General features: G+C 36.6%; 1 protein-coding gene across 2 annotated transcripts in view; it reads right to left on the bottom strand.

Annotated features, from left to right (window-relative positions):
* HELZ (helicase with zinc finger) overlaps positions 1–12,056 on the bottom strand; it is a 196,342-nt gene that overhangs the window by 128,295 nt on the left and 55,991 nt on the right. For both annotated transcript variants that reach the window (XM_011999166.1, XM_011999165.1), the window contains exons 7-11: positions 10,868–10,919; positions 9,410–9,485; positions 5,631–5,829; positions 5,065–5,172; positions 3,784–4,081 (exon numbers count right to left, since the gene is read on the bottom strand). In XM_011999166.1, the coding sequence (XP_011854556.1) occupies positions 3,784–4,081; positions 5,065–5,172; positions 5,631–5,829; positions 9,410–9,485; positions 10,868–10,919 (733 nt within the window). The remainder of the gene's footprint in view (positions 1–3,783; positions 4,082–5,064; positions 5,173–5,630; positions 5,830–9,409; positions 9,486–10,867; positions 10,920–12,056) is intronic.

Here is a 12,056-nt window from a genome sequence, read left to right on the forward strand (position 1 = left end):
ATCTCAGCACTCTGGGAGGCTGAGGTAGAAGGATCACTTGAGCCCAGGACTTCAAGACCAGCCTGAGCAACACAGCAAGAACCTGTCTCTACAAAAAAAAAATTTTTTTTAATTAGCCAGGCATGATGGTGTGCATCCATAGTCTCAACTACTTAGGAGGCTGAGGTGGGAAGATCACTTGAGCCTAGGAGTTTAAGGCTGCAGTGAGCTATAATCGCACCACTGCACTCCAGCCTGGGCAACAGAGCAAGACTCTGTCTCTAAGTAAGTAAATAAATAAATAAATAAATAAATAGAGATATTTCCTAATCCAATTCGTTTCATGGAATCACTATGTTTTCTTGTGTATGCAAAAACCAAATTATATTATAATTTATAATATTTTGAAAACTGTTTGGAAATATGACAGATCCCAGACCTAATTCAATTCCCAATTGCATTTGGCCAACTTATACCTGGAATGACACTTTTCTCCTAATTTCAGGCCAAGGAAGATCCATTGATGAACTGGCTGAGGCTGAAGATCAAATTAGCCAGGCTGTCAGATTGTCACCAATTTAACAAAGTAGTTATCTTGCTCTCAATGTCTCTGAATGTTGTCCACACAAGTATTTCAGGAAAAGATACAAAATAGGACACTGCCATTTTACATTTTTATTGTCTCAGAACATTTTATAAAATTGTAATTTCACATAAACAAATTGTTTGCCCGTAAACATATTTTCTGCTGACAAAGACTCTCCCGTGCTAATCAAAACACTAACTGTAATAGTACTAAGATAAAAGCAAGAAATAAATATTACACTACTTATATTCTGCTTTCACTTCTTCACAATTCTGTTAGGACTCTCCACATAATCACACTGAAACCAATGTAGTCACGTAATAAAAATTTTAAGAATTAACAAAATGGTAAGATACTCAATGACATCAATTTTAAGGGTAGGGAAGTTATCAAAGAGCTAAAAATTAGCATAAGTCATTATGCTGATGACTAAAAAAAGTTAGCCCAATGTCATCTAGCTTGACTAAAACCTAGATCTAAGTTTTCCTTTCCCCAACTTTCAAAATCTTACATAAGAAAATGCATTTTGTAGATTTCATAATGTTCGTTATTTTTCCTTTGTCTTTAAACAAATTTCACTATGTGAAATCATGTTAATGTTTCCAAATTAGTTCAAGAAAATGCTTAAGTTTTTTCAATTATTTTCTATCACAAGATTTAAAAGTAAAATCTTACTTAAAGGAAAAAAGGCAAACTACAAAGAAGTCACTAAAAAAGGGATACGGTACTATAAAAAAAAAGAGGAGGATATCCTTGTCTGTATAAATCCCCTCTACCTCTGAATGAAATGTAAAACTTAAAACATTTTCAAACTGATATATTAGAAACATCAGAAAGGAAACTCTCTGTTTCTTCCCGCTACCAGGCTCAAAACATCGGTCATCTTGGAAAACTACACTTTCAACTCCTACATTGTGTTCTGTTGCCAAGATCTGCAGGCACTGTGGCCTCAAGGACTCGGGTCTTCATCTCTGCTCTTTAAGTCCTCTACTTGCACCCTAGTCCGAGTCCTCATTCTAAAAAACAAAAACAAAATAAAGAAACAAAAAAAACCCAACTCTTCTCTTTTCCTCCTTTCTTCCTTTCGTGTATAAGCCAGAAATTATCCTAATCAAGGCTAATTATAAACATAATAGCTACTATTAACTAAATGTCTATTATGAGCCAGATGTTGTACGAGGCTTCGGGTTCTCACAATAACCTGTGACAGATATTACTAGCCCCATTTTACAGACGTTTCCCCATGAAGCCCAGAGAAGCTGAGTACTCTGCCCAGGCTCACATACGTAATAAGCTGAAAATCAGGATTCAAATCCTATTCTATTTGACTCTGAATTTTGTCCACTGCTCTTCTTCTCCAACTAGAAAAATAACACATATCTGAGGCAGAAGTAGTCAAAGTACTTTTACTCTTCTCAAGCCTATGAAAGTACCCCGAGTTGTTCTTCATCAACACCTTCTCTAATTATCATCTGTTTTAATAGTATCGTTCTTTCACATTTTACTGCAGACATTTAACATTTTACATTATTAATTAAATATTTTATTAACTAATAAGAATTCTTGACAACACTTATAAACATTTCTATGGGTAAAGGAGTCTGAGCTATAAGCCACTAATCTACAAGCAAACTTCTAAAATACAACCCACATGTAAGCCAAGAACATCCTTTACAGTTATATTTGAGAGTAGGAAATGTATGTTGGTCTCCTCTTTATGACTTAAATCTCTTTATGATTTAAAAAGGATGCTGCCTAGTGGTTCTCAAGGTCTGGTCTCTAAAAGCAACTTACTAGTATAGGGTAGGCAAACTACAACACAAAAGTCAAATGCAGCCATTGTTTTTGAAAATAAAGTTTTATTGGAACACAGTCACTCACACCCATTTGCTTCTGCATTGTCTATGGCTGCTTTCTCATTACAATGCAGAGCTCAGTAGTTGCAACAGAGATCACCTGCCCTGCAACACCTACAATATTAACTGTCTGGCCCTCTGCAGAAAGAATTTGCCAAATACTATGCTAATATATATAAGCCAAATACTTTATTTTTATTTTATCAACTACCATATCTATTTAGCTATGGAAATTAATTTATTCTGATTCCAAAGAGTACTGAAAAGATGACAAAAATACACACTACAGAATAAAAACAAGTAAAAGGGATCCAAGTCAATGGGAAATAAGGGTAAAGTGAAGTCTGGGTAGTATCAGTACACACAGAAGAAGATGTCACCGAACAATTGTTAAATTTGGGCACTATCATTGTTTCAACCTTACTAGCAGCTAAAGTACAGAGGAAGACAGACCAATTTCACCTTTTCACTATTTGCAAAAAAATAAAAGTCTAGCATTTGCTCATAAGAAAAACAACTTCTTATAGGTTCTCATGAATGGCACATTATGGTACATAGTAAAAAACGTCCTCCACAATATGGTTAGTTATAGTCAATACAAAGACAAGTTTCATACAGTTCTGCTTTTTGAAGTGTTTGTTAAATAAATACTTAGTTTTTGTTAAACAGAATAGAACACCTATATATCCAACTAAGAGCAAAGGAAATGTAGGCTAACATGCCCTTTCTTTGTCCTGTTGGATCTTGGCATAAAATTTAGGTGTAGGCAATAAATTGATAATGTACAAAGTAATTTCTTATATCACACTTACATGTTGAAACCAGGGACCTCTTTCCAAAAACAAAGAGCACATTTGATTAAAGGCACCTTGGCCTCCTTAACACTAGTGGATGCACAAAATGATTTATGAAGGCTTATTATATTCAAGACTTTTCATTCAGAAATAATGTACTAACATCAGCAAAGTTAACTAGTCAATAGGACATGAAAATAAACATTGTAGGTATATACACAATTACCATTAAAATGATATTCTACCCAAACTAATATTGAAAGATATTACTGTGCTAAAACCATCCTACTGTGAAATGAAATTGGTAGACCAAAACAGGCCTGATCATCTACTCAAACAAGTTGGGGGAACCCCAAAGCTCAAGCTTTGCCTGGTGGCTCTATGAAGAAATCAGGGCACAGTGTGAACCATTATAAGCCCATTACACAGTAAATAAGTCAATTAATCTGCGATTTTTTTCATTATTATTATTCTCTTCCTATCCATGGAATATATTCAGGGGCCAATACATATCTTTAAATGGTGCTTTTTAATACATTGTATCAGGGGAAAAAAGTCTAAATATTACCTTCTGTAGAAGCTGCATCAATCATTACTCTTTGCATGAGTACTGGTTCCAATCCAAAGTCGAAAACTATGGTTTGGCGAAAAGTTCCAAATATTTCTGTGTTAAATGCTATCCCGACTTTATACACGTAATGATCTAATCCATTTTGGGCCATCTTTCCTCCTATCCATTCTTGACAGTTTTCTGGGACTTCTTGTGATACCTGGGTAGTACTATCTCCGGCAGATATTGCAATGATACTAAAATGAGGACGATGAGCATCATAAAGCAATGCTACACGATACAGCATTCTTGCAGGCTACAAGGAAGTTAAAATAATTCATTGAGTACAAGGGTGTGAAAAATCCAATTGTAATTGGGCTCTTCAATGAAAATATCTCCATAAGGGACTTTTACTTCCCCAAGCTTCTACGATACTATGTTAAAACACAAATTGTGCTTACAAGCCTTTTAAGATAAAAATCAGAAGGGTTTTTGAAAAATCAGTTGTTAAAATTATATATTTATGCTATATCGTTAGCCTCCCTTCTCTTTCTATGACATGTTCATTCTTCATTGTGGCAAAAGCTATCACCCTATATAACCATCAACCTTCAACTTTCCATACTCTTTGCCTACAAAAGTTTCATGTAGCCTCAAGTAGGAAGCCTTCGTAAGAGGGCAGTTACCTCTGAAAGCACTGGATTGGGTTCAAGGCTGAAACTAACTGTTCTTAGATTTTTCATCTCCAGATACAGAAAGTACAGCGGAAGAAATGCCACGAAAAAGACAAAAACTATTCCACTGAGCATACTCATAGAAACTGTTTATTTTGCTTCAGTCTTAAACTTTGACTACTATAATTTAAGATGGGAAGCACTGCAGAAAATGCCCCATATTAAAAACCTATTATCACAGAATGTGTGACTTCATCATACCAAATATAAAAACAAGTTGTTATGGTTTAAAAATCTTAGAACTGCTATATTAAACAATTTTTAAGTAGTTAATTATAAGCCATGAACCCCACCCTATGTCCCAAGTTTAGAAGACAATATGTCAAAGATCTCTTTACCAAATAAATATGATAGCATCCTAAATATCTACAAAGATTTCATCTAAAAGTATTTTTTAAATTGTACTTTTAATAATCAAAATACAGAAATACACTTTAGAACCTATATATAATATGTTTAGATTAAAATATTTTCAATATTCTTTTAACACAGAGATTCAAAGGTCACAAAAGAGTTGAAAAAACTAAACACAACTTACATGCTTTAACTAGCACAAAATTCATACCTTACAGGTGAGAGCAAAGGTCCATGTCTGGTGGGATTTTTTAGTGCTGACAGTAACTGACAGGTCAGGATTGTGCTCTACCTTTACTCCTTCTATACATTCACTAAGCTGAAAACAGAAAGCAATTTACGTTATGTTTTTATTGCTAAGGGCACAAACAAAATCTTTTGCATGGAAAATAAATGTTAACAGTTAAGATGATGATGGAACTGTTTACAGAGTAAAGTATTTTATACCTTCATTTTCAGTAATTTTGATAAGAACAAAATATAGTAAAGCTAAAATAAGAGAGGGAAGAAAATTAATCACCACCACAAAATGGCACTCAAAAACTGCCTGAAAGAAGGTAATGAATACGGTACAGGCAAATCTTCAAACAAACGGCTTAGTTCTGCTCTTCATTTTAACAAATGGGTCTACTACAGCTACTAAAAACATCATTCTATCAGAATCAAGTTCTTTGCAAAGAAGATAAGGAAATAAACCAAAATAGAGCACATAACAAAGTCAAGACTCAAGTTCACTGTTTAAGACAAACAAAAAATAATGTAGCTTATTTTCCTCACCACTTTCTCAGGAGACAATGAATTCATCCACTTTTCTATCAACGTTTCCATGTAACTGCCTGAGAGCTGTTTATTCTCATTTTGCTGTTTCAATTTTATCAGCCGTGAAGCATATCTTTTCTGCCATTCTGCTAGTTCTTCCTGGGAATGTGCTGAAGTACACTGGGCACCATACCTACATATTCCTTGCTCTAAAAATCTAAGTAGAATAGGAAAGACTGTTTTATCATATACTTTGTTGAACCATTTAAAAATAAAGTCCCAGCATTTGCCCTCTGATTCTTCAATAAGAAAAACAAAACTTCATGTGCTGAAAGGCCACATTTATCATACTGTCTTATATAAAGGAGGGAGAAGAGGTTTAGAGAACATTTACAACAGTTAATCAAAACATCAACTCCCCATATTATTCACTGACTTTCTCTGGAATTAGGGGATCCTAAGGCATAGGTATTCACGTTGGCCCTCCAAAAGAGGCACTGAAAAGTAGCTTCTTTGGTCATATAAGGACTCTATTAGACAATTCCTCTTAGAATAACTGGGTTTTGTTTTTGTTTTCGTTTTTTTTGGGGGGTTTTTTTGAGACAGAGTCTCGCTCTGTCACCCAGGCTGGAGTGCAATGGCATAATCTCAACTCAATGCAACCTCTGCCTCCCAGGTTCAAGCAATTCTCTGCCTCAGCCTCCCAAGGAGCTGGGATTACAGGCACCTGCCACCACGCCTGGCTAGTTTTTGTATTTTTAGTAGAGACGGGGTTTCATCATCTTGGTCAGGCTGGTCTTGAACTCCTGATTTCTTGATCCACCCACCTCAGCCTCCCAAAGTGCTGGGATAATAGGTGTGAGCCACCATGCCCAGCCAGAGTAGGATTTTTTTAAAGCAACACTGACATCAAGTGGATTTGCTGCTCACACACAGGTATGCCCTACTTCCCAAAATGATAAGGACCTTAAAAAATTTTTCTACATATGGGAAATTCATTCTGAAAAAAGTTAACATATGATTAATTACCATTTTAAGGCTTTCACTTTTCACCTTTAAACATAGTGATTTTACTCTTTTCTACATTACTATTACCTATATTTCACTGAAAATATAATTTGCTTGAAGTTTTAAATAAATTTAGAATAAAAGTTTTATATTACAGAATCACAAATTTATTCAACAGTCATGTTAAATTCAAGAGAATAAATTATAAATGTTCATTTTAAAGGAAACAGAGTCAATGATTTCTCAACGTTTACAACTCAGAAAATTCAACTGACAATTCAGTGATCAAAAACAGATAAAAATAAAATACCTTGATAGTTTTCTTTTTTTTTGAAACAGAGCCTTGCTCTGTTGCCCAGGCTGGAGTGCAGTGACACAATCTTGGCTCACCGCAACCTCTGCCTCCTAGGTTCAAGGGATGCTCCCGCCTCAGCCTTCAGAGTAGCTGGGATTACAGGTGCCCGTCACCACAATGCCTGGCTAGTTTTTGTATTTTTAGTAGAGATGGGGTTGCACCATGTTGGCCACGCTGGTCTCAAACTCCTGACCTCTCAAGTGATGCACCCGCCTTGGCCTCCCAAACAAAGTGCTGGGATTACAGGCATGAGTCACCATGCCCAGCCCTGATCACTAACTTTTTAAAAAAGTTTTAAATACCCTACAAAATTATAGGCAAAGCCAGTTTTTAAATAAAAATAATAAAAACACTGATAAAAGATCTGAGAAAAAATGAAAATTAAACTAGTAATATAATTAAATGGTTGGGCGCAGTGGCTCATGCCTGTAATCCCAGCACTTTGGGAGGCCGAGGCGGGCAGATCACCTGAGGTCAGGAGTTCAAGACCAGCCTGACCAACATGGAGAAACCCCATCTCTACTACAAAATTAGCTGGGGTGGTGGCACATGCCTGTAATCCCAGCTACTTGGGAGGCTGAGGCAGGAGAATCGCTTGAACCCGGGAGGTGGAGGTTGCAGTGAGCCGAGATCATGCCATTCCACTCCAGCCTGGGTAACAAGAGCAAAACTCCATCTCAAAAATAAATAAATAAAAATAAATGTAATTAAATGTAAATATAAAACTATAAATAGCAAAAGATAGATGTTATATTACAGACCATTTTTCAATTGGAAAAAATATGGACAGTAAGAAATAAAAAAATGAACCATAGCACAATATAAATTTTCAAATGGTTCACCGTTATTTGAAAAAATGAGTATATTTAAAACTTTTCCTGATGGTACAACAAAGTACTTGAACTTAAAATTATACTATTTATTAAATTCTGTTACACTTCTGAAGACACATTTCAAATCATTTTATGTTTCTTTTCAGTATGTCTTAATGGACCAAATCTTTGTCTTTCTATTGCTTGGCTTTAAATTATTTCCCTAAAAAGTGAAAGTGTTATATTCTTATCTGTACTTCAAATCTTCTCATATTTCCTCTTCATAGGACTGTGTTCTATCTCTTCTACAACATAACACCACTAGGATTTTCAATACTTACTCATTAGTTTTCTGACTTTCAATAATCAAAACCATGTAGCAAATTTCCTTCACTACCAAAAGCGATCTAAAGAGGTACTGAGAATTTATATCTAAAAATCCCACTAGTTACAAGTTCTTACAAAAAGAACCAAAGAGTTTATCATTTTAAATGTAACTTTAATCATTCCTTCCACATTAGTAAATTATTAAATTTTGAAAGGTTAGCCCTTCAATATGAATTATTCATAAATTCTACATAAGAATTACATGAAGATAATATTTTTCAGAAAGGTTAAAACAATTTAACATTATTTTACTTTTTACATAAAGTATTGTCAACTTCGATCACCACAACCTAAGTAAATTTCACATTAACAAATGGCCATGGTCAGGTGTGGTGGCTCACATCTGTAATTCCAGCATTTTGGGAGGCCAAGGCAGGAGAATCGCTTGAGCTCAGGAGTTCAAAACCAGCCTGAGCAACATGGAGAAACCCCGTCTCTACAAAAACATACAAAAATCAGTCAGGCTTGGTGGTACACACGGGTAGTCTCAGCTACTTGGGAGGCTGAGGTGAAAGGATCACTTGAGCCTGGGAGGCAGAGATGGCAGTGACCTGTGATTGAGCCACTGCATTCCCATCTGAGCAACAGAGTGAGACGCTATCTCAAAAAAAAAAAAAAAAGAAAAGAAAGAAAGAAAAGAAAAACAAAAGGACAGAAATTAAGTTCAGCCATAATAATACAACTGGTATTATAAAAGACTACTGAAGCTGGGCACAGTGGCTCATGCCTGTAATCCCAGCACTTTGGGAGGCCAAAGCGGGCAGATCACGAGATCAGGAGTTTAAGACCAGCCTAGCCAACACAGTGAAACCCCATCTCTACTAAACATACAAAAAAATGAGCCAGGTATGGTGGCACGTGCCTGTAATTCCAGCTACTCAGGAGGCTGAGGAAGGAGAATCGCTTAAACCCGGGAGGCGGAGGTTGCAGTGGGCCGAGATCGTGCCACTGCATTCCAGCCTGGGCGACAGGGAGAGACTCCATCTCAAAAAAAAATAAATAGATAAAAATAAAAGACTACTGAACAGTCTTAACAACCTGCACTTAGATCACTGTTTTTTAGAATTAAAGGAAGACGACTCATCAACATGCTTTTGACTTTTATTATTTAATGATAATGACCTTTATGGCTTCTGTTTCAAATTGAAAATAAACCATTTCACTCCATTAGATAAGGAAAATTATTTGTTCTTTCAACAAAACATGTCATTGTTTAAAAAAAAAATTCACATTACCTTTTACACAAAGTATATTCCTCGCTGCTTGTGATTCCCCTAGGTGGTGGGCGGAAATGCCAACCATTACAAGACCCTAGGGAGTAATTAGGATATAGTCTTATCATTTGAGGCTAGCCAGTAATTCTGATATTTTAATGTATAAGAAACACTACAATCCCTCCACACACATCATCCCATATGATATAAAAAAGAACATGACATACTTGCCTCTACCAAAAAAGTAATCTACCAATCAGCTACATAAAACGTAGGAATCACTGAAGAGGCAGTTTCCCAGCAGTTAGTTAAATCAAGCTGGTGACTCTGACTCTGTCCTAGCAACTGGTGGACAGGTTTCCATGCAATCTCTTCCCTAACAGCACAAGGCGGGTGGCTGGCATATTGGTCATTTCTAGGCATGGGATGTTTGTCTATCAGGAATTCCTTCAGGAATGAAAAAAATCATTGTATCCTGGAAGGAAAGCTTACACAACAAATTCCACTACTGCATAGTGAGAAGAAGTTCCACATTATCACATTATCATCCATGTTCCTTAGGATTTGTCTGCCACATGTCACTGTAGAATGTAATCCTTTTTTATAATTGACATAAAGTTCAAAAAGTTGAATTCTGAGACAGGAGCTAGAAACGTAATTATTTATTTACTTGTGAATACAATGAGCTTTGAGTTGTTTGGATAAGAGTTTCTAAATAAGCCAGGGAAAATAAGGATTATGAGGGAAAACAGACTAGAGCTTTATAGAGGTTGAGCAGCAACAAGTTTCAAGGAACTTACAGTCATTTTTTACTCCCTCACAAGTCATTATGCCCCCCAGAAAAGGAAAAGAAAGATATTCAGCCAGGTTGAGTTTAAAGCTGTGCTTCATCTCTTACTAGCTGTGTGACTTTGGGGGAACTCATAAACCTTAATGTCAGTTTCATCACCTGTCAAAAAGATGAAGAAGGACTCTAAGAAGTCAGTACATGTTTTGTGAAAGACACTGCCCGTAGTACACAGCATTCAGCAGGCACTCAATGAATGTTCATCTTTTCCCTTTCCTCTGGTGAGAGGAGAGGAGATCACAGAGTTTCATTAGGGCAGGAACAACTCAGCTTACAGATCAAAACTTCCAAAAAGTGGTAACTGTACTAGCATAGGACAGAGAAAGAAGAAAAATCTTCCCTCTACAGATGGTTAAGAATGATGTTTAAATTTAGTCCTACATGGAGGCAAGGAAATAAACAAGATGACCTCTGAAGTTACCTCCTACCTCCATTACTCCATTATTCTATGAAAAAGTACCAGGGAGAAAATTGCTTTCATCTACACCTACTTCTTAAAATTAAAATCTTATATTCTCTCCTACATCACCATTTATAAGTACCGCAACTCAGTAAATTTTCTCCCAATAATTAATAAAAAAGCAAAGCCCATATTCACAGCTACCAGAAGTTACACAGCGTTTGGCACTTACCCTCATCTAAGTCTTCCACGTGATATCCAGAGAGGGCGTTACTAGTTGCTGTCTGCAATTTTCCAAATGAAAGACATTTTTTAACGAAGAAATAATCAGTTGATGCTGAACTAAATTTGAACATTTTCAACATTAAAACAAAGGTGAAGTCGGAATACTCAGAAATTTTTAATAACATTAATATGTTGCCAATGATTTTTGTCTTTTTCTATGTTAAACTATAATTAAATACGGAAAACATGTATTTGTGAGGCTCTCATTAAGGAAACTGATAGAGACCTCCTACACAGAAATTAACTGGCAGAAGAAGAGAAGTCCAAGTCTCCGGTCCTGAACCTCACGGGGTAGCATCTTCCATCCATTTATTCACTTTACTCTCCTCTTCATAACACCTTGAAAATGTCTGATTACAGAGGTCCTTTTCCATTTTTTTTCTTTTTTTTGAGACCAAGTCTTGCTCTTTCACCCAGGCTGGAGTGAAGTGGCACAATCTCAGCTCACTGCAACATCCACCCCCTGGTTCAAGTGATTCTCCTGCTTTAACCTCCTGAGCAGGTGGGATTACAGATGCCCATCACCATGCCTGACTAATTTTTGTATTTTTAATAGAGATGGGGTTTCACCATGTTGGCCAGGCTGGTCTCCAACTCCTGACCTCAGGTGATCCACCCACCTCGGCCTCCCAAAGTGCTAGAATTACAGGCATGAGCCACCGTGCCCGGCTAGAGGTTCCTTTCTCTTGCAGCTAATGGCATGCTACCAGTTTGGAGCCTGGGAGCACTTCCTGCCAGGTCCCCCACTCACTCTGAGATGAGCCCTTCTCCCACAGAGAAGTCCAAGGCTAGGGATCCATTCGCTCTAACTTCCTCAGATAAATCGCGAATCTGCGCATTAGGTTCTAACTTTACCCTAAGCTCTACACCTCCAATTTCAACAAAGTGCCAACCATAGTACTTTTTCTAAACTATTCTGTAGTATTTTACATGCTGGATCATTACCAGCTATATACAGATCTGCTGTCAGCAGTCTGTAACTGCCTTTCTATATTCTTGTACCTCTCAAAGTATCTGGCACATAATAATGGGTGCTCAGTAAATGTTGGATGAGTGGGTGGGTGGATAGATAAGACGGTTGATGAGATGGATGGAGGGATGGATGGATGGATGGATGGATGGATGGATGGATGGAT

The sequence above is a fragment of the Mandrillus leucophaeus genome, unplaced genomic scaffold (genome assembly GCF_000951045.1).
Source record: "Mandrillus leucophaeus isolate KB7577 unplaced genomic scaffold, Mleu.le_1.0 Scaffold585, whole genome shotgun sequence".
Lineage (NCBI taxonomy): Eukaryota > Metazoa > Chordata > Mammalia > Primates > Cercopithecidae > Mandrillus > Mandrillus leucophaeus.